Below are 23,396 nucleotides of genomic sequence, written 5' to 3'. Positions count from 1 at the left end.
TGAAGGGGCAAATCGTCTTGCCCACATAGGCAAGGCCACACGGGCACTTAATCAAGTAAATAACATTTACTGGTACACATAAGTACATGTTTAATAGGAATTTTTGTACTCAGATGGGGATGGGTAAAGAATGCTCCAACTTTCAAGTACTGGCGCGTCATGCACCCAGTGCATCGGTAGGAGCCAGGTTTTTTAAAAAGAAATTTTGGGAATTTTCTGGTTTATCTGTTACATAATTTTTTACCAAACCATCCCTCAAATTCCTACCCGTTTTTAAACAGGGCAATATACAGGAATTTTTTAAAGAAGGAATACTTTTGTCAAGATTGAATAAGGGGCCATAATTTAAATGACAGTGGTACGTGATCAGACTATGTCTTGCTGCTACAAAGTGTCTGACGAGAGGTTGGTCACTAACTTTCCCCTCCAGCGGTTTTCTTAAAAGCGATGTGTTCCTTGCGGTAATTTTCAGCATTCGTATTAAGCTTATTCAGCCAGTTGATAGAACTATCTTTAGTCAAGAGGTTTTTAGATGAGGTTTCTAAATCTGAGATTTTCTTTCTAGTTTCTGCCAATTCCTCTTGACTAAAGATAGTTCTATGAACTGTCTGGATAAACTTAATACGAATGTTGAAAATTACCGCAAGGAACTCATCGCTTTTAAGAAAAGCAAATTAATGACTGTCAACCGAAACTATCAAGAGCAGATGGTTTATGCCTGGGCTACTGGTCGACAACCATTGAATAAACCTAGAACATACAGACGTAGGAGAAATAGAGACGCTCCTGCTTCATCTGATAATTCTTCTGCCAATAACAGCCAGTGATAGCGATTGCACTCCCGGTCCCTCTGCACGAAAACCCCCTTTAAGGGTTACTACCCGCACACACGGTGTGGGAGGATTAGAACATGGACAAGGCGATGTGGCCAGGGCCAGAGGCAAGCGGACGTACAAACGCAAAACCTAGTTGTCAATCTTTCATCAAATGTTCTAACGGACACCGAAGAGAAAGTACTTAAAGGACTATCATTTGTGCCATTTCACAATTTTAACAATTTCAGCTGGAAGAAAGATCTGTGGAAGCATAATAGGAGCCTTAGACTCAAGGACTACTTTGACAATAACTCCATACCAGGACCCCTAAAAACCACCCGTTTAAAGCACCCTCCATGTTTGATCCACCTTCATCTAATATTGCGATAAAGAATTCTGGATCATGAAGTATCGTGTGCAACAAAGGATAACAAACGACCCCTTTTTAATCTTACTAAGGAAGAGAATGATGCACTGAACAATTTAAGCAAATGTGATACCATAGTTATCTGTGAAGCGGATAAGGGTGGAGCTATTGTACTGCAGGACAAAATAAGGTATAAAAGTGGAACTCTATAAACAACTGGGTGATATCTCTGTTTATACAAAATTATCCGGAGATTCGACACCTCTATACAAGGCCGAGATTGTAGAGATTTTATCTAGAGCTCATGAGGAATTAATCATAGATCTTCCTACTAAGAAAGTATTACTAATTGATCATCCTTTGGTACCAATGCTTTATTCCCTGCCCAAAACACACAAGGACATGAGCAATCCTCTGGGCTGCCCGATAATTTCTGCCAGGAACTCCTTCTACTCTACAATTGCTAAATATCAAGACATTTTTTTACAGCCCATTATTCAATCGCAGGAGACGTTCCTGAAAGATACCACAGATTTTTGGCTTAAATTACAGGGTCTTACTGATCTACCAGAGTTCTATCTGCTCTGTTGTATAGACGTAGTTAGTCTCTACACTAACATACCACATAAACAGGGACTAGATGCAGTATGATCCTTGTTGACTAATAATCCTGACTATAGTGGTCCGGAGTTGTCGTTCTTTCCAGGTCTACTGGAGAAAACCTTGACATAACTTTTTATTTTGACGGGGCCTTTTATTTGCAACTGCAGGGGTGCACTATGGGCTCTAATGTGGCCCCTGCCTTTGCAAATGCCTATATATGTTTCAAGTTGTTTCTGTCTACACCCACTACATTGACAACATTTTCGTCTTGTGGGCGGGTTATGAGAACCATTTTCAGACAATCATTCATGATATCAACCAAATGGACTAAACAATTAAATTTACCTTTAGTTGTGATAATGTGTCAATTAACTATTTGGATGTTAAGATCTGTAGAAGTGAGTTGGGCTTGGTTACTAGTCTCTTTATTAAACCTTCTGACAGGAATATACTGTTACATGCTAGCAGTTATCATCCCCCAGCCATGAAAAAGGGACTTCCCTTCTCACAGTTCCTGAGAATAAGACGAATAGCAAGCGATGAGGACGATGCCAGGACACAAATGGATCTGATGTTTAATACATTTTTGGCCAGAGGCTATCCCTTTAATGAATTAGAGGCAGCTAAATACAGGGCATTAAACATTACGAGAGATGATTGTTTGAAAAAGAAAGACAAAACTCAGGGAAGATATTTTTCCCCTGATTACTGAATACTCAAATGTCAGCGCGGTCGTGAAGGGTACTTCAAAAAAAATTCTGGCCCCTTATTCAATCTGACATAAGTATTCCTTCTTTAAAAAACTCCTGTATATTGCCCTGTTTTAAAAGGGGTAGGAATTTGAGGGATCGTTTGGTTAAAAATGATGTAACAGATAAACCAGAAAATTCCCAACATTTCTTTTTAAAAAACCTGGCTCCTACCGATGCACTGGGTGCATGACGTGCCGGTACTTGGAAGTTGGAGCATTCTTTACCCATCCCCATCTGGGTACAAAAATTCCTATTAAACATGTACTTATGTGTACCAGTAAATGTTATTTACTTGATTAAGTGCCCGTGTGGCCTTGCATATGTGGGTAAGACGATTTGCCCCTTCAAGGAAAGAGCAGCACAACATAGGTCTTCAATTAGACTAGCACTGGAGGGGAAGTTAGTGACCAACCTCTCGCCAGACACTTTGTAGCAGCAAGACATAGTCTGGCGACCCTTAAATATAAACTCATTGATCACGTACCACTGTCCTTTAGAGGTGGGGATAGAGCAAAAAGTTTATTATGGTTAGAATCATTCTGGATCCACCGTTTAAATACCGAATCCCCAGGGGGCCTAAATAAGCAATTAAACTTGGCTTGCTTTTTATAGATCTCGATAGTAATATGATTACCTCTAGGTCCTTTATTTTCATTTTCAGTCATAACATGATTGTTTTCCTTATCATGTTTCTGGATGTCCAGCCAGAACTTTTGCTATCTGATGTTATAACAAGAGATATGGTAAGAACTTACCTTTGTTATCTCTGTTTCTACGAAATCCATAGGGTCCACAGGGTTGACCTTGGGGTATAGGTTGGGAACCAAACCGGGCACCACGCAGTTAAAGCTTTTAGCTCCCAGGATGCACTGGGTCCACTCTCCCTATAACCCCACCCCCAACACTCTCCCTATAACCCCACCCCCAACCCAGAGGCACCTCAGTTTGTAAGTAGCCAAAGGCCGGAGGAGAGAAAAAGAGAGAGAAAACTGGAACACTCAATAACCATACTCACAGAGAAGGAGACAGGAAACCGGCGACCAGTAACACAGCCCATATGAAGCCAGGTGCGTCAGGGCGGGCACCCTGTGGACCCTATGGACTTCATAGAAACAGAGATAACAAAGGTAAGTTCTTACCATATCTCTTGTTTTGTACTTCAGGGTCCATAAGGGGTCCACAGGGTTGACCTTGGGGGGGATGTCCCAAAGCAGTTCAACCAAGGGTGGGGACGCTCCTGTGCTGATAGGAGAATCCGTCGCCAAAAAGGAAGCATCCTGAGAGGCAAAGGAAACCAATGCCTAGAACCTTAAAAAGGTGTGGACAGAAGACCACGTGGCCACCTAGTAAGGCAAAACAGCCGAGGCGCCATAGTGAGCCGCCCATGAGGGTTACATGGCCAGAGAAAAAACAACCATCAACAACAGTAAGGCCTACCCATGGGTAGGCCCCTGAGGAAGACATAAGAGGCCATCTAGCCAACATTTGGTTATAGGCCGGCCATCCTTTCCTGTTAAAACCAGAAATCTCAGACCACAAATAAGGAGTCCGACTTCCCTAAGGAACTTTAACGGATCACAGAAATCCAAAGAGGCTGGACCACAGTCAATGAGGCCACACCAGCGAGAGGACTGGGGACTGAATGGCCGTACCATAAGTTCCAGAATAATATGGAACCTATAAATAACTTTAAGAAGAAACACAGGGCGAGAGCAACTCACACCCTGACATGATGCCCTCCAGAAGAGGGAGCCACATCAGAACGCTCCCAATTCAGACACTCTCCTGGTTGATATAAACACCCTGAGAGAAAGAGAGAGCCTAAGCAATAGACCATGTAATGGCTATCACAACCAGCGGTTCCATTGACTGTCCCCGGAGGGAACGAAGAACCACTACTAACTCCCAAGAAGCCCCTAGGGAGGACAAATGGAGGCATAATCCAGAAAACACTCCAAAGGATGAACTGGATACCAGAGTGGAGCAATTCCATATCTTAACCATACTGACAGTGTAGAGATCCGCACTGTCACGAAGGCCAGGCCGAGAATGAAACCCAAGCCAGCCGGAAGGAATGCCAGAATATCTGGAAATCCTGGACACCGGAGGATCGTATCGACAGGTACAATACCATAAGAATTATGGCTGCCACAGGTTGTGGTAGGTCCCAGCAAAAGCTGATCTATGTGCTCTAATCATTCCAACGATAACAAAGCCAGGGAAGCCGTAAGACCACCATAGGGAAGCAGTCAAAGACAAAACGACCCAGGTCCAAGGCAAAGCCAAGGACCCTGAGACAACAGGCCCGGGCAGTGAAGCATCAGGAATGGAGTATCGTTGGATAGACTCCAAAAATCCAAGTACCCCTGACATCTGGGGCAATCAGGAGCCACCAGTAGGAAAGCATCTCAATCTCGATTGGAACACTTCCAAAGACCTCGAGGAAGAAGGGAGACTGGAGATCACAGGTACACAAAGTGGAAGGACCACTTCACCGACAAAGAGTCACTGAAGGTTGCTTCAGAATCCCAGAGCTGGACTGTAACACCATAGTGTGATAAAGTCAGAAGGCCATGAGGGTCACCTCAGGGGGGCCCCCCCTGCTCACCAGGAGATGAAACCTCTCTTTGGGAAGAGACTAGTCCCCGGGATGCACGTCGTGACGGCTGAAGAATCCTGCTTTCCAATGGAGAGCTCCTGAAATGAACGCTGCCGAGATGGTCGGGAGGAAACCCTCGGACTACGTCCGAATGTGTGACATACCTGTCATTGCCACCCAACGAACAGTGTTGCTAAAAAGGAAGCCACTGTCATGACCCATGTCGGACTGAACCTTTTCAGGATCACCCTGAAACAAGAGTTATGCCAGAGTGAAGGCCCAAGACAGCCTAAAGTTCCAACAAGTTAATTGGCAGGGTGGAATCGACAGACGTCCAACTGCACTGAAATAGATGCAAACCAAACACTGTCCATAGCAAAGAATACCCTGGACGAGATGGCCATAGCCACCCGGACAGGGACCGACTTGCCTCCGGAGAGAGCATCATCGTTTGAACAGTGATCCGACAGAAAAAATTTGTTCTATCAGGAGATGAGGCAATTATGGAAAGGCCTGGAATGGAACTGAGCCCATTCCACCCTTCCAAAGGCAGACACTGAATATTTGACTACGCATCCCAGAGTCGACTGCGTAGACATCCATGTACTACTAATGGAAGAGTGGAGATTCCGTTTACGCCAGAAGAATTCTCAGATTCTGAGAATCCAGCAGGGCTCCTAGATGAAGAATACCCAGAGAGGGATGCAGGGAGGTCTTTTTCCACGTCGACTAAACATCTGCACCCTGAAGAAGCCACGGTCATCCTGACCTGGCTGTAAAGTACCCCGGTGATCCCGCTAAGAGCAGGAGGCCGTCCAGGTACAGGAGCATTGGGATATACTGAACAGGAGAACTGTCAGAAAATCCAAACCGCTGGTAAACCCCTGTGGGGCTGAGGACAGTCCCAAAAGGCAGAGTCCGAAAAATTGTAAGGGTTGCTGTGATACAGCAAACCTCAGCCCATGCTGATGAAAGGTCTCTATAAGTACCCGTAGGCACGTGTCATGTATATCCAGTGATACCATAAAGTCCCCAGGTACTAAACATCGTATGATGGAGCATAGGGATTTCCTCCTGAGCCCAGGTAGCTTTAGGAACTGGTTCAGGGAATTGAGACAGAGAATAGGCCAAAGAGGACCATTCAGCCACCGCACCAGAAAGAAAGCACAACAACCAGTCCCTCGCTGAGATAGTGGGGATGGCCTAATTAGCTCTGCTTACCGCAACGACTGTATAGCTTTCTGGATTTGTAAAGAGGCCGTCTGAGCAATGAGAGGGCATACCCTCCTACCCACGTAGCCGTGGCAACTTGACACTAGTACCGGGCGAACTGAGAAAATCGGTATCTCCCAGTTGTAGGCCTGTCCCGTCAGACTGAAGATATATCCGTAGGTTCAGAAGCAGGATCGGCTGGCAGTCCAGGCCTGCTCGGTACTGGATATGGCGGCCCTTGTAGAGGCCGACAGTCTAGGAAGAAACAGACCTTTAGGCTGACCCTGAGGACAAAAACACTTAACAGACTTAGTCTGAAGCCTTGTAGTGGGCGTAGCTGAAGGCGGTAAACTTGTCGTTAGTAATACTGCCAATGCTGCTACAATCTTGTCAAGGTCAGGACCAAATAAGATCTTCCCTATAGATGGTATCTGCACCTCTGCATTCCCAGAGCGCAGTCATAGGGTATTACGGAGGATACAGTTGCATCCGGAACTCTGAAAGTTAGGAGACTGGGATCCAATATAGGTATTTCCACCTATGACAACTGCATATATTACGTGAGCGACCAAAGACATTTGAACCCCAGACGTGTTGTAGGGGAAAAAAAACGTTACAAATGCATCAGCCCAGTATGCAATAGTGTTAACCAACCATGCTATAGCCATGGTAGGATGGGTAACAACCCCTGAAAGCGAGTATATGGATTTCAGGCAGAGTTACCACCTACGGATCCGAAGAATCTGACCACGCAGGAATGGGAGGCGTAGTAACGTCTGTAATCAGACGAGTAACACGCCCATCCCCCCCAAGAGGGGCTCGTGATGACCCTCAGGAAATTTGGGACAGAAAGCCAAACGCTGTTGTAATACCTCGTATCTGGCAACATCCAGAGTCCCGCCATGCGATCCACCCACTAGTCAGCAACAGGGAACCCGAAGGCATGTTAGACTGAGGGTGTATGATACAGGTGCAGGTCAACATTCACTCTAACCAGAATGGACCTGCTACCAGCCCTAAAACAGGGATAATAATACCTAAAATAGGCTTTCCCCCATGTAAGAGGGAAAGAGCTCAAAACAGTATCCAGTGCACGGCAGAGCCAACTGGGAAGTAACCACAGGGAGTCTACCACGCCACTTTGCGTTTCGTAGAAAAACAACATCCACCCAAGGTGGCTGTAGTGGTAATCCCTGCAAGGGGAATGACAGACTATTGTGGCACCAGTGGGAATTCATATACTGTGAAAAACCCCTGCAGGGAGCGGTAGTCTGTGTCACAGGGGAAGAGTGCAAGAAACTGCGAGATACCCTGAGATGAAAAGGGCAGTATGGTGAAGTAACCCCAAGTGAGGTACAACAATAGGGACCGCCCGGCGATCCGCAATTGAGAGGATCCCGAGAAAACAAACCGCCCACAGGGGTCGTGAAAGGGGGCCGGCACCAGATGGCGCCGCATACAGAACCCTATATGAGTCAAATCCTCCGCACTAACACTTGCAGCACGTGACTTGCAGGATAGTAAAAATGGGTGCAGTATCGTGCTCTATCTCCTGGTCAGACATATCTGACCAACCCTCTTGGCGGAAATATCAAGCAGCGCTATACTGGTCCTGACTGATGCCAAAATTAGCTGCAGGGACCCATTTTCAGCGTATGCAACACACCGTTCCATCTAAAATATGGCAACGTGCAGAACGCAAAAGTATGTGACAAACCTCACAAATATTAACAAATATATATATGTGAGTCTCAGAATCACCCTAAGTACTTTAGCTGTATTAGGGCAGATAAAGAAAAGGGATAGATATACACTGACAGATGAGAGAATTAAAGTACAGACAGTCAGCACTAGCATAAGTCACATACAATGCAGAAATATATACAGTCAGGTCCATAAATATTGGGACATTGACAGAATTTTCATATTTTGGCCTCTATTCACCACCACAATGGCTTTGAAATGAAACAAACAAGATGTGCTTTAACTCCAGACTTTCAGATTTAATTTGAGAGTAATTACATCCAAATCAGGTGAACGGTGTAGGAATTACAACGGTTTCTATATGTGCCTCCCACTTTTTAAGGGGCCAAAAGTAATGGGACAATCTAAACAATCCTAAATCTAACTTTCACTTTTTAATACTTTGTTGCAAATCCTTTGCAGGCAAATTCAGCCTGAAGTCTGGAACGTATAGACATCACCAGATGCTGGGTTTTCATCCCTGGTGATGCTCTGCCAGGCCTCTACTGCAAATGTCTTCAGTTCCTGCTTGTTCTTGGGGCATTTTCCCTTCAGTTTTGTCTTCATCAAGTGAAATGCATGCTCAATCGGATTCAGGTCAGGTGATTGACTTGGCCATTGCATAACATTCCACTTTTTAGCCTTAAAAAACTCTTTGGTTGCTTTTGCAGTATGCTTTGGGTCATTGTCCATCTGCACTGTGAAGCGCTGTCCAATGAGTTCTGAAGCATTTGACTGAATATGAGCATATAATATTGCCCGAAACACTTCAGAATTCATTATGCTGCTTTTGTCAGCAGTCACATCATCAATAAATACAAGGGAACAAGTTCCATTGGCAGCCATACATGCCCACGCCATGACACTACCACCACCATGCTTCAATGATGAGGTGGTATGTTTTGGATCATGAGCAGTTCCTTTCCTTCTCCATACTCTTCTCTTCCCATCACTCTGGTACAAGTTGATCTTTGTCTCATCTGTCCATAAGATGTTGTTTCAGAACTGTAATGGCTTTTTTAGATGTTGTTTGGCAAACTCTAATCTGGTCTTCCTGTTTTTGTGGCTCACCAATGGTTTGCATCTTGTGGTGAACCCTCTATATTCACTCTTGTGAAGTCTTCTCTTGATTGTTGACTTTGACACATATACATCTACCTCCTGGAGAGTGTTCTTGATTTGGCCAACTGTTGTGAAGGGGTTTTACTTCACCAGGGAAATAATTCTTTTGTCATCCACCACAGTTGTTTTCCGTGGTCTTCCGGGTCTTTTGGTGTTGCTGAGCTCTCTGGTGCGTTTTCTTTTTAAGAATGTTCCAAACAGTTGATTTGGCCACACCTAATGTTTTTGATATCTCTCTGATGGGTTTGTTTTGATTTTTCAGCCTAATGATGGCTTGCTTCACTGATAGTGACAGCTCTTTGGATCTCATATTGAGAGTTGACAGCAACTGATTCCAAATGCAAATGTCACACCTAGAATCAACTCCAGACCTTTTACCTGCTTAATTGATAATGAAATAACAAGGGAATAGCCCACACCTGTCCATGAAATAGCTTTTGAGTTGATAGTCCCATTACTTTTGGCTCCTTAAAAAGTGGGAGGCACATATTGAAACCGTTGTAATTCCTACACCATTCACCCGATTTGGATGTAATTACCCTCAAATTAAATCTGAAAGTCTGCAGTTAAAGCACATCTTGTTTGTTTCATTTCAAAACCATTGTGGTGGTGAATAGAGGACAAAATCTGAAAATTCTGTCAATGTCCCAATATTTATGGACCTGACAGTATATATATACACATACATAAGCATGACATACAATATACTGCAAAATGTCACTGCATTCAACTGCCCAGATTCAGTGTCTGGGAAGACTACAGCGCTGTGAACACTGACCTAGTGGTGAGGTACGCAGGGGGACTGAGCCAAACGCCATCTCCGGAGATCTGCTGCTGCACCACAGAGAAGATGGCCGCTGGAGACCTCAGAAGCAGCGCGGCCCGCGGAGGAAGCAGCTCAGCGATGCCAGACCTTTGACACTGAAAGGCTCGCTGAGCTGAGGGGAGGAGCCACTGTAACAGGGAAGGCTTGCTCCCCTGGCCGGCTATTAACCCCCAGGACGCCGGCTCCCTGCGCCGATCGTTAAGTCCCTTGTGGTCTAGTGGACACACGGGGTATGGGGGGCCCGTCGCCACTGCCGGCACCTCCAGTCTGTCCCCAGAGACCAGAGGCACAGGACTGCATTTGAAATGCGCGGATCACCGCTTGCGACCTTACCTGCTCCCCGTGGATCCGGCAGCAGTTCTGGGCGCCCACAGAGTCCGGCTAGTACAGACTCTGGGGTCCCGCTGAGATCCCCAGATCTGTACTGGCGTCTCAGCGCCAGCGGGGTGACGGAGCGGCAGCATAGACGTCCTATGGACAGTCCGATGCTGCCGCTCTGAGGAGTCCAAAGTCCTTAGAAAAAACTTTGTCCCTAAAAAAATAAAAGAAAGCTTAGGGGCTGCTAATCAGCTCCCCCTGCGCTAACGGTGACCCGACTCCGGCCGGGCACCAACTTAAACTGAGGTGCCTCTGGCTTGGGGGTGGGGTTATAGGGAGAGTGGACCCAGTGCATCCTGGGAGCTAAAAGCTTTAACTGCGTTGTGCCCGGATTTGGTTCCCAACCTATACCCCAAGGTCAACCCTGTGGACCCCCTATGGACCCTGAAGTAGAAACTCCAGATTTATGCCGCAAATGAGATACTGTCTGTGTACCATGTTTTTTGTTTTGTTAGTGTATAGACAATGTCGGGCTAATTCACTAACATGCTTTCTAGTGTGCGGTCACCTGTTCCAACATGCAACGTTATGCGCTGGAGGGGAGGGATGTCCGTCTGCTTGCAGTCGCACTCGGGGGTGTCTAAATTATTTATGGTGAGTTTTTATTGTACTATGTTGGCTTGACGAAAGATTTCATTAAATCTGAAACGTTGCATATTATTTACAGTGTTGCTGTGAAGTCCGTGGAGTGCTACTCCTTAGTGTGTATGTAAAATTATAATATATATATATATATATATATATATATATACACACACACACACACACATATATATATTCCACGATCCGGCACTCACTGTATGTAGCAATAGCTGGCCCGTGTGCCTCCTCAGTGTACCTTATTCAAAGGATCACTGTCACATACCAAACGGCGGCACTCCGGAAGAAATGCACTTAAGTCACATAGCTTAATGAAGTGATGTTTCAGCGCCTTTATTTATAAGCTTTGGCAGATGTAAGATGTGAGAGAATTAGATTTCGGAGGCGTGTGTCCAAACTGACATCTAAATTGCAGTATAAAAATAAAGCTTTTATGGGCTACGTGCAAAAGCAGCCAATATTTCCACATGCAAAAAAATTTATGTATTTGCACCCCTTGAATTGCAACATGGTTTGTCCAGGTGCACAATTACTTGCTCTATCTCAGAGGTCCCCAAACTCTGTCCTCAAGACACTAACGGTCCAGGTTTTAAGGCTATTGGGAGGGGTGTGGCCATTAGGGCCTTGGGGACAGAGGTTGGGAACCTCTGCTCTATATTAAGCTGGGCATCCTCTATACAATTATCTGTCAGCTATCTGTCCAATCTGGCTGGTTGGAATGAAAACCTGGTAATATATGGGAGCAAATGACAGTGGATCATATGGTTTTAAACACTGAAAACAGGACAAAAAAAAAAATTGTTCAAAGTGGTTAAAATTTGTGTGTGTTATCTTTTAACCAATTTGTCTGAACAACCATATTTGGCTATTTTCCAGTGTTTGTGAGCAAATGGATGATTCTCATTTGCTCCAATACATTACCAGGTTTTCATTCCAACCAGCCAGATTGGACAGATAATTGTATAGTGGATGCCCAGCTTTACTCTATTCCCAAATCTAAATCAGAACCACTATGCCATATGTCATTTGTACGTGTGACATATCGCATAGTGCATCTTTGGGTGATTACAGATGAAATATCTGTGAACTAAATCGTTCACAGACATATCAGGTCGGCACTGCAGCACAGCCGATTCAGATATATCGGTACATCTGCCTATGTGTAGGGGTTACCTGACAACCACCTGTACACTGGCAACTGTACGCAGGCACTGACATCACAACTGGGTGGGCAAATGTAAATAGCTGCCCAGTTGTAATGTCTGGCCAGCTGCCGATTGGAAAGTTTGTATATCTTACCAAAATCGCCCACTGGGATGGCGGGACGGTCGGTCAGCTGCTGAGTCGCTTAAGCGTGTATCCAGCTTTAGATGAGGAATTCACTTTTTAGTAAAATGTAGCCAGACTTCTATTTGCTTGTTGACAATGTAGCTGTTGTAGCTGTAAGCATGGCCAAATAAAATTGTATAGAAATGTAGCATTATTAATTGTTTGTATAATATAACAGTTGTAGCCACAAAAGTGGGTAAATGAAATGTAAACAGTAAACATATAATATGCAGGTATTTCAAGTGATTCAATAAGAGAGAGTAGGTAGATTTCTTCATTAATTTTGGCAATGGATAGTATCATATTGACCCATAATAATTGTGATAATAGATTATTAACAATATTAACCTCTCATGTAGGAGTAACTAAAGTGCATTTATTTCTGGCAAAGAAAATGTGTGCTTTTAATATAATTTCCATTAAATAATGCCTGACAGTATAGATATTGACTAGGCACTTTACCCAAAAGCCTGGTCTTATCAAGTTGTGGCAATAATGTTTCCATGTCATATGTTGACATGAGTCACACGCTGAATCCATTAATAGGCAATTACAAACAGTGCATTGTGGAGTGAGCTGATCCGTCTGTTTTAATCAGTATGAGAGGACAGCCAAGAAACTTAGCGCTGTAACACTGATAATCAATCTGCCGCTACTATAGGCAGTGCACAAAATGTGTACGGGCTGTGCGCCAGGTATAAACAACGACATCGTACAGATACGTGTTAACTGAGTGAGGGGATCTGTGCGATGACCTGTAGTAAACCTGCCGCACGTTTTGCACTACTTGTTCAAAAGTTGTTTAATTTTAGTTATCAATAAGATTCTAGGACTGCGAGTACTGAAAAGAGAATTTCCTTTTGGTTTGGAACGTTTTCCAATCCAACTAGTTGCATTGCAATTACTATTCCAGGAGCACCTCCTGACTATTAAATACCCTAATAAGGAATTCAAAATACTATTAATTTTTTCAATAATTTAGTACACCACAGACAGGATTTGATGGTCAATTCTGTATAATATACAACGTATTCATTTGGTTCGGTTACTAACTTTGTTATTGCTCAGGCATCTCAGATTGTGATAAGATACTGTGGCTGCAAGTGTAATGGTGCATACACACGGTCAGATTTTTCTTCAGATCTAACGATAACGATTTAAAAAATCGTTCATATCTGAATGAAAATCTGACATTTCTGAACGATGAGCGTTCCCGATGGTCAGATAACGATATCTGACATCGGATGTGGACGATTCCATTCATTTTAATGCTGTCAAAAATCGTTCATAGTTCAAATCGTTGGTCAAATCGTTCATCTGACAAATCTGACCGTGTGTATGCTCCATAAGTGTGTGGACAGTTCTGCAATTTATTACTTTTACCACTGGCATTAGAGAAATTCTATCAGTAATTTTAAACATGTAGTTAATGTGCCTTTAATCATACTGTGATGAACAATAATATCTGTGCTCTTGATTATCTTGGAACAGCAATTACATAACCGCAATTTCCAGCTTGGAACTCTGATCAAAATGAAACCAATTAGGGAAGGGGATACAATTTAATACGTACATTTAACGCACAACTTAATGGTGGAGATATAAATGAGAGGGACCACTGTACTTATAGTACATTATTCCTTATTCTTTTCATACACATTCAGGGAAGGTCATCCAAAACACAATGTGGGAGCATTGCTAAAAGTATAAAACTCTGTATGTACATAGTCTGATTACTGAGCTCATTTCAACAAATACATATAGATACAGCTGAAGCAGGCGTATCAAAGCACTTATACATAGAAATTACATCATAATAATAAAAAACATAACTGTCTCTACACAGGATCATCAGTTAAATCAAGCGACTGAACCTTGAATTTTAGCCTTCTGAACTTTTGCTGTGTGATCTTCAGCCTCCTTTTCACATTGTGAAGGCTGCATAAAGCTTCATCAAGCTTCTTTTTTAGAGCCTTTGGGCTGTCTGTGATACAATAGTCATGTTCCACGGTGACACGTTTGTCAGCTGGCTCTGGTGTAGGTGCTTGTTCTGGTAATGACGGCGGTGGAAAGGAAAAATGATCATCAACGTCTACGAACATTGGAGCAGAGGTTTGTGACTTCCTATCCTGAAAGCAATAAACACATTAAATGCTGAATTAGTGCTGAACAGTAGCATCACCACACATGGTTGAAATTATTACTAATAGAGAACCTCTAACCTCAGTTATGGTTTAAGGAGGTATGTAGTCATTATGTCCACATTCAGAATGTTGACAGCCAGAATGTCGACACATGATTTTACAGTTAAGGTGCCTACACACGGAACGATGTGCTCAACAATGCAATATAGTGAGCAATTTACCTTGAACTCTCCCCAGCAGCTCCCCGTTACTCCAGGACACGGTGTGCAGCAAAAGTTGCACGATGTGACACAAGATCTGTCGTGCACGAACTAATGATTTGCATATCATTAGATCATGCACAATAGCCGACAGATCTATGCATAGATCAGGGAGATCAGTGATGCATGCATCTGTGCGAGAAAAAAAAAGTGTAACAATAACTTAAAGTTACAGGTACCCGTGGATTACTACTTGAAGAAGTGGACATGATAGGCTTCAGGGATACTAGGTATAAGTGATAGGGAGTGTGAATTCATGTGTTAATAAACTTGTACTTTCGCGTTGTGTGTGTACAGTTTTTATTTTAATATTTATTTTGCAGTGGAACTACAGGTACCAGCTGGCCCATAATGCCCCACATGCTGGTACTTGTGGTTCTCCAAGTACCAGCATGCGGGCAGCACAGACGGTGTAATGGTTAGGACTACTGTCTCACAGCACTGAGGTCGTGGGTTCAATTCCCACTACGGCCCTAACTGTGTGGAGTTTGTATATTCTCTCTGTGCTTGCGTGGGTTTTCTCCGGGTACTCCGGTTTCCTCCCACATTCCAAAAAATATACTGGTAGGTAATTGGCTCCCCAAAAAAAAAAAAAAAAAAAAAAAAAAATAACCCTAGTGTGTATGTGTGTGAGCATGTGGTAGGGAACATAGATTGTAAGCTCCACTGAGACAGGGACTGATGTGAATGGCCAAATATTCTCTGTAAAGTGCTGCGGAATATATGTGTGCGCTATATAAAATAACTGGTAATAAATAATGTTTGCTGGGACATGTAGTTCTACTGCAAAAGACAATATTTTTAACTTTTTAAAATTATACTACATTATCAACCCAGCATCTACTGCTCCAGGGGTGCAGGAGATGGCCCCGGGCTATCAGCCTAGGCCTGGTGTGCCCTGGAGACGGGAACCCCTTTATTTTCTTTTGGGGGGGGCGGCAACTCCTTAGGGATCCCCTGCCTGGACTGACTAGCGGTCAGGGGGTAATGCTTTGGCTGGGGAACCCGGTGAAAGGGTTCCCCTAGTTGTGGCATTACTCCCCCGACAAGAAAGAGTTTGGTGCTGGTTATGGATAATACAGGGGAACTCACTGATCCATCCATGCATGCATCTGTGTCTTTTATCACAGGTGCTTGCCGTACGGATCGCACTGATCCGTGCGGGCATCTGTGTCTTGATGCATGCATCAAGAATCTCCCTGATCCGTGCATGCAGCATCATGCAGATCCGAACAACATATCATTCAGGCATATACACTGAATGATATGCCGCAGGGTAGTGGATGAGATCGACAGATCTTTTCTGCAGCAGGGAAAATCTGACGAGACGATGAACGAGCCGCCGGGTACACACTTCGTCATCGTGAGTGGACATTCATGATGTGCACATATTATGCACGCTCTGATGCATCGAAAACGGGCAGATCGTGCATAATATCGTACAGTGTGTGGGGGCCTTTAGGTTGCAATTATGGTTAGGGATAGCCTCAGAGTTAGGTTTATATGTAAAAGGTTTACATGTAAAATACTATTGTTGACATTCACAATGTCGACATTAGGTCAGTGTCGACATTGTCAACAGGTTGATATTATGAATGTCAACATTATGCTGTAGACATAATATGCCACATTTGCATAAGGCGTATGTCACATTTTAAGCAGGAGACTGGTGGATCAAAGAACAGTCCCAACAAAGCTCCATGTAAGGCAGGCATTATATGTTGTGAGATGTCCAGAGACGATGGACCATCAAGGAAGATTCTTACAGTTTACTACTAAACAGGTAAGTTGCCCCTCCACCCATGAGATGTGTGACTGGAGCTTACTGATGTGGGTGTTAGCTGTGATATCACACTCTATGCAAGAGAAAAATACAGCTCTTATAATGAAGCAACATATTCCTCAGATGTCAAAATTATCCTTTCCACATTTGTGCAAACGCATTCTTTTTAGGAACTATTGTAAAAATATATCTAAGCCCACACAAAGGTACCAAATTTGGAAAAGTGACAATAGCAATAAGACCTCATCATTACGTAATATCAACTACATTGTAATTCACCTACGGCCTAACCGTTCTTTTAAGATCAAAAACATTATGATTTATGGAAAAAGAAAAATGATAAAAATGGTGCCATAATTTAAATACATTAACTTGCAGACTATTGAATATAGAATATATGTATTACATTTATACAATGGGTCAGTATTAGGGATGTTAGGGACCCACCTGATGAGGTCACCGTGAAGTGGTGGGTGGGCAAACATCTTTGCCCAAACATGTACTAAGAATCTCTATACAACACCATGTTAATTGATAGTTTATTATATATTTTTGATATTTATTATTCTTAGTACTTTGAGTGTGCATCAGCTTCCCCCCTTTTATCTGCAATAGACTATTGAATATGTAAGAAAGAATATGCACCTTTGCAGAAAGTTTGAATATAAGAAGAAAACCGATGTATCAGCCCAAAGAAAGAGGCTGGAGGTAATTTACAAAAAACAAAATCACTGCTACCTTGTGGGCATCCCCAATTTGTACAGATGCATCCAGATATTGCATGGATTAGTGGAACAGCATTTGTTGTATAAGTAGATGGGAGGAGTAGCAGTGTATGGCATTGGCATGAATCTGCTTAGGACTGCCTGAGCAGTCCCGTTACCAAGGTGTGTCTGAGTCCTCCCGCACCAAACGAATAACTGAAGGTCTGTGGCTGGGGTATATATGGAGGAGGACCCGAGGCATCCTGGTAGCTGAAAGTTTTAACTGTTTGGTGCCTGGATCTCTCCAACCACATTACCCCATGGTATATCCCTGTGGTTCCCTATGGACCCTGAAGAAGAAAAAACTTATTTCATTTCCATATTGCAATCATCAAAAGGAGGAAAAGTAGTGGAAAGCTTGCATTTCTGAAGGCATTCCTCTTTGTGCGGTGAGCACCTGACTATTTTCACTCCATAATAGAACGTTTCCACAAGATTCGAGCCTGTGGTATATACTTTTAATAGCATCAAGTTTGCAATTTGACAGAGAAGTTCAAACAATACCCTATTAAAGAGCAAAAAGTGTCACACATACTCACATAACTACTAGTAATAAAAACATTTATGATGTCCCCCCTCAAGCACAAGATTAAGCTGCAAATAAGGCTAAATCAAGATAACGAAGAAATAGCATACATAAATGTATGCAAATAGCATATGCAACTTAAAGAAGCAAAAAAGCATATGCTTGCCAGATATAGCTTACAGAAAACGTATAAATATAAAATCAATTTATCATCGTAATGTATTTATGTAGCTTGGTGTAATTACAACATGTGTTTGGGTTCAAAATGAAACAAAACAACTACAGACCTTCCTCATTTTCCCAGGAAAAGCAAAAACGGTTGGCACAGCATCTACCCTCAGTCGAATGGTCTGACCCGTTCGGTCAAAACAGTACTCCTCAAAATGGTCAGAGCACAGCACTGCCTTGGAGGATGGTTTAAATGTATCACGTTGCATGTTCATAACCCATTTTTTCAGAATTTCTGGTCGTCCATGTGGAAACCTAGAAAGAGATTTATCATGTGACATTGATGTTCACAAGTTGGTCCCTGGTGTGTCACGCAAGAGGAAAAAAAAAAAAAGCTGGGTCCTGCCGGACATGCTGCAGCCAATCAGCAGAGCAAGAGAGTCTGCTTTCAAACAAGTCCCACACGCCCCCTAGCATCATAACATCTGTCACAAAGAGGAGCCGGGATCAGGCAGGCACAGACTCAGTAGGAGGGGATACTAAGAGGAAAGGAATTCTGAGGTAAGTAAAATACAATGGAAAGACAGTGGAGGGGTGGCGACAGTGTGTGATAAGTGAAGAACTGCTGGGAGTTTGTGCTTTGGGTACAATAAGGTTCATTTACATTTATTTTTAGAAATTTAAAATTTTGTGCAACATATGTGGTTGTCACGGCAGAAAAAAGTTTGAGAACCACTGCTCTATCTAGTCTTTTGTTTCTCCATCATGCTTACCGGTGAAACGACTTTCCACATCCACGCGTCTGCCTACTTGTGCAGTTGATGGCAGCACATGCGGGCATGCTAGATGCCATATAAAACAACCTGCAGTGGCAATTGAAAAGATAATGTAAATCATACAAAGAAAATAACTAATATACAAGCAAAGGTAATGTGACTTTATAACAAAGGCAAATGTGACGTTTCTAAAATTAAATACTGATTTCACAAGAGTTGTGCAATTTACTTGTGGTCATTTGAGTGGCAGTTGAGATATTTATGTTGCAGGCGGCACTTGGTGTAGAAACCAGTGATGGATTTCCTTATTAAAAGTTAAATTGATGATTTCTTCAATCCATGATTTTGATAAGGTTTAAGTTTTACTGTAAAGGTTAGTGGGACAGCCCTTTATATCTGCTTCTCAGTACAACCCTTAGCTTTTCCTTTAATAGCAATGCATTGTATTGTAGTTGAGACTGCTAATGACTTTTCTTCATCCGGAAGAGGGTTAGAATCCCTTTAAACATTACAGGCCTCATTCACAGTTAATAAAGCTATTATGGTTTTGAATAGGATTAAAATTGTACATATGTGAAGTGGGGTAAGCTTCATTTACAATAAGTGGACAGAATTAGCGTTGGGAAGTATTTGCCCCTAGCTGAATTTGCTTTACTTAATATTTGTTATTTTCATATAGCCAACATTAATAGGATTATCACAATGGGTTTGGAAGAACAGACCTTTAAGAAGGCATGGTTGAGCACGACTTCCTAAAAGACTGTTCATTTGCAATGCTGTTTATATACTGCAGATATGCCATATGTCTAATGCTAGAGAAAGAAAGGAAAAAGGACTAACCTGTAATATACTTATAGCTGCCTCTGTAGGGTCCAAAAAGTCAGCTCTCTTTCTTTAGATGTTTTTGTTGGATGAGCCTGGTAGTACATGGCAGGTCAGAGATCCAGTGTGTTGTCTGTCCATCTATTCAGCAAGCATTAAATGGGAAAGACAAAATATGTGACAGCACCCGTCAAAAAAAAGGGAGAACATATATATTTCTAGGAGAAAAGCAAACCGATTCAGATTTATTTTTTTCTGGACATCTGTAAAATAATGCAAAGATTTTTAGATTTTTTCCCCCTTTAGGAGAATTCATTAGCAATATGAAATATAAAATACAAGTAACACTTCTGTTCTGGAACATGTTAGTATAAATAAATAGGTTTTCATGTCATATAAAAAAAGAAAATACAGTATATCTGCAGATGGAGTGATCCGCAGTGGCTATTCATACACACTGAACAACCATCATATGTCTTCTGGCCGGGATGGCGTGTCTGCAGCAAGTGTACGGGCAGTCGGGAGACCGCTTGTATTTACAGCACGATGCCCCAATATATCTGCAGATATTACAATCACTGGGATAAAAATAATGAGCTGATATACTCTCCTTATCCAATCAGATTTTTCATAAGGTAGGTGTCCTGAGGAAGAGACCCAGTCTCGAAACGCGTTGACTATTGTGTGACATACTTGTAAAATTGAGGTATCCATATCCAGTGGTTTCAGAGGAAGTGGTGATTCGTCGGGGTATCCGGAAACCTGTTACGTTATTACTACATGCCTTTAATCTATGGGCATCTGGTAAAGCTCCACCGATTTTTCTAACGTTGGATTTTTTATATTTTTTATGTCTTTATATGTGTGATATATCCAATTATTATTGGGATGTTGGTAACTATTGTATGTATGTGAAAACATTACATTTTTGTGTTTTATTGCACTATGTTTTCCATACTTATCTCTCCACATATGTTCTGATTATCATCTCTACAATCCTCCTATGATTGGAAGGACACCTACCTTATGAAAAATCTGATTGGATAAGGAGAGTATATCAGCTCATTATTTTTATCCCAGTGATTGCAATTTTTGACAAAGCGCATTGAAGTGTTTCTATACATTCTGTTATTGGTATTTATTTCTGGTTAACGGGGTGTAACCCTTCAGATACAGTGCAGCACTAAAGTGTAGCTCCTTAGCGCCTATTTGTCGCCAGATACCATTTCCTACTCAATATCTGCAGATATATTGGGCATAGCCTGTGCAGCAGAGCCGACGCGATATGACTGAACGACGCAGTTTACAGACATATAGCTGGTACACACTGGCCGATGGGCACCAGATATATTTAGCCTATCAATTGATCTGCCAATATTTTTGCCAGTGTGTAGCCAGCATAACTCCAAATAACATTTACTGGAGGCGTGTACTTATTTATTTAAGTTCAATATCTTTGAAAACTGTAATAAATAAAATGTAGACTGCTATAACTGTAGTGGCAAGAGAATAAGAACAGTTTTTCACTGAAAATGTTTAATTTATGTTCCATATATAGTTATCATCATTGGTTGATAAGGCAACAACAGTGCTCCACAGTGTTGGATAGTGGTGACATACATAAAATAGTGACAAACAATATAGACAAAATAAATGCAAATATAGGTTTGTTTAGCAATATTGGGGCTAATGTGAAATAGGAGGTGAGCTGCTTCTTTTTGAGTCAATTATGTTTTTTTTTAGGACCGCACATGCACAGAAAAGTACACTTCCGCGTACGAAGAATTTTTTGCATCTGGCACATACAACCCCTTACACAAAGAGGCGAAATGGGAGAGGGAAGATGTTCAAGTTTAGGCTGTGTACAGTAAGGCTGTGGTCAAAGACTACCAGACTGCAGCAAATATGTCTATATACCTGCCAGGAGGAGAATATTTTAGTGCCAAAACTCTGGTGCAAAATAAGCACTGATGATGAGGACAGCAGCTGCTTCTGAATGACTGATTGCATCTTGGGTATGCAGTCGGCGGACGTAATCCCGACAGCTGGCTTCCTGACTGCTTTATCACGGCGAGGGTTAAATGACGGGCCTAGTGATGCCGGGCGCCGCTGTGGACAGCCGCAGGAGGGGAGGGTTAGGTTTAGGGCTCCCGGGGGGGACTTAGGGTTAAGCACCCCCTTGGGAGGTTAGGGTTAGGCTAGGGGAAGGGGGGGATTAGGGTTAGGCATCCCAAAGGAGGGTTAGGGTTAGGGGGGGGGAGGTTAGGTTAGTTAATACTTACCTTGGGACGATTGGGATTTTCAGCCATGTCGGCCAGCCGCTGTCGGGATTTGAACTGCTAGACTTGTGTCTGGCGGTAATTGATATCGATTCCGCATCTTGAACCCTCACACTAATAGTAGTATTATTATTATTGTTGGTGTGGCAGATATGGTCTACTTGCATTATTTAACTGAAATTTGCTTTTGGGACAAAGTTTCAGAATATATATGGATGCATAGTTTCCAACATTTTAATTCCCTCCGGGAGATACTGGAGGGTGTTCAAAGGTGTGGGAGATCACATCATAGCAGCCCCTCCCTCTACCCCTTAATGCCGCAATTTGTGGCACAAAGCTCCCATACCACACACACTTCACCATGAGCAGATACGGGGTTGTGGGAGAGTAAGCAAGTATGGCGGGATTGGAGGGCATTCCGTAACATACTGTATGGAGGACAGATAGCATGAGGGGCTATTTTGAAGCAAGTGGAAGAACTATGGAGCAAATGTGGGGCATTTTGGGTTGAGGAGGGAGGGGGGGGGGGGTGTTGGAATTTTTTTTTAAGTCTTGAAAGTAAAAGTAATGTGTGACCTTTTTTGAAGTTTGGAGTGTCTAAATGATATACTGGGTTTCCCATCACACTTTATACTCTATTACCAAAACAACAGTTTGAACTGTAATAGTTGCTACGGGTTTAAAGGTAGTGTCTAAATTCCCCTAGCGGAGAGGAACCTGATGTCATCAGTTACTGTCCAACATCATTCCCTACCATCCAGGGGGAATATAATCTTGTGGAGAGCGTAGCGAGCCTCTGTGGCCGAAGTGTGGAATTTATGGGTATGGAAGCGCACTTCTGCCCTCACTGCACGTCACTTTCAGGTCCCTAGCACGAAGGGGGCCATGGGTTAAAGCAGCTTTGCTGCAAAGTTGCTTCTGCCCGTTTCCGGTCTCCATTAAATCTAATTGTTTTTCCAATGAAATACGTTACAATATTCAGTATTTAATCAGGCAAAATATGTTATTAAAGTGCAGTTTGATACATTATCCTTACTGATGAATATAATAACAAGGTACAGGGTTTTTACAGGGTTCTCACAGCTATTCCCACCTATGTATGGTAGCATGTACCTTGACTTGAGACACAGGGAAGTATCAATCTGCAAAAACGTATTGAACACCACACAAGCACCAGATCTATCACGCATACAGACAGATTGCTGTATTTACTTTATTAACACCATTATACATTGAATTCAAAACCAGTACTACATACATTCTGCACACATGGCCTCTTTCATAATTGCTAGGCATAATCACCCTGTTTACCTACCTCTGTCCTAATAGTGTCTCACGTTTGGTCCAGACACCGTCCCTTTCTTCCTTAAGTGATAACCAAAATGTGGGGGACCCTGCTGTAACAGAGGGTCAGGGTGTACCAAAATGGCGCCGCAGATCAACTAAAACGATCCGAATGATATGGTAGTAGCGTTATCAAGTCACATGACTGCAACAGCCAATCGGTTGTTCCGAATATGCATGACGA

At 42.7% G+C, this 23,396-nt stretch overlaps 1 protein-coding gene across 1 annotated transcript; it reads right to left on the bottom strand.

Moving 5' to 3' along the window:
- Positions 1 to 13,889: 13,889 nt before the first annotated feature.
- On the bottom strand, positions 13,890 to 23,374 carry LOC148454915 (THAP domain-containing protein 1 B-like). Its single transcript, XM_088460067.1, has 5 exons — positions 23,184 to 23,374; positions 19,608 to 19,730; positions 18,765 to 18,854; positions 18,111 to 18,306; positions 13,890 to 14,475 (listed from the first exon to the last, which is right to left on the bottom strand). The coding sequence occupies exons 3-5, from the start codon at positions 18,842 to 18,844 to the stop codon at positions 14,185 to 14,187; spliced, it is 567 nt and encodes a 188-aa protein (XP_088316193.1). The 5' UTR covers positions 18,845 to 18,854; positions 19,608 to 19,730; positions 23,184 to 23,374; the 3' UTR covers positions 13,890 to 14,184.
- Positions 23,375 to 23,396: the final 22 nt, after the last annotated feature.

This window comes from Taudactylus pleione, unplaced genomic scaffold, assembly GCF_031769625.1.
Source record: "Taudactylus pleione unplaced genomic scaffold, aTauple2 ptg000967l, whole genome shotgun sequence".
NCBI lineage: Eukaryota > Metazoa > Chordata > Amphibia > Anura > Myobatrachidae > Taudactylus > Taudactylus pleione.
This window is presented reverse-complemented; position numbering and strand designations above follow the sequence as displayed.

What these genes read in the sequence shown, in the direction of transcription:
- LOC148454915 (XM_088460067.1), bottom strand. Translation starts at nt 18,844, where the DNA reads ATGGCATCTAGCATGCCCGCATGTGCTGCCATCAACTGCACAAGTAGG. An exon ending in TGTGGAAAGTCGTTTCACCG is followed by an intron (nt 18,307 to 18,764) that starts GTAAGCATGATG and finishes ATCTCTTTCTAG; the next exon opens with GTTTCCACATGGACGACCAG. An exon ending in TTCCTGGGAAAATGAGGAAG is followed by an intron (nt 14,476 to 18,110) that starts GTCTGTAGTTGT and finishes TATTGCTTTCAG; the next exon opens with GATAGGAAGTCACAAACCTC.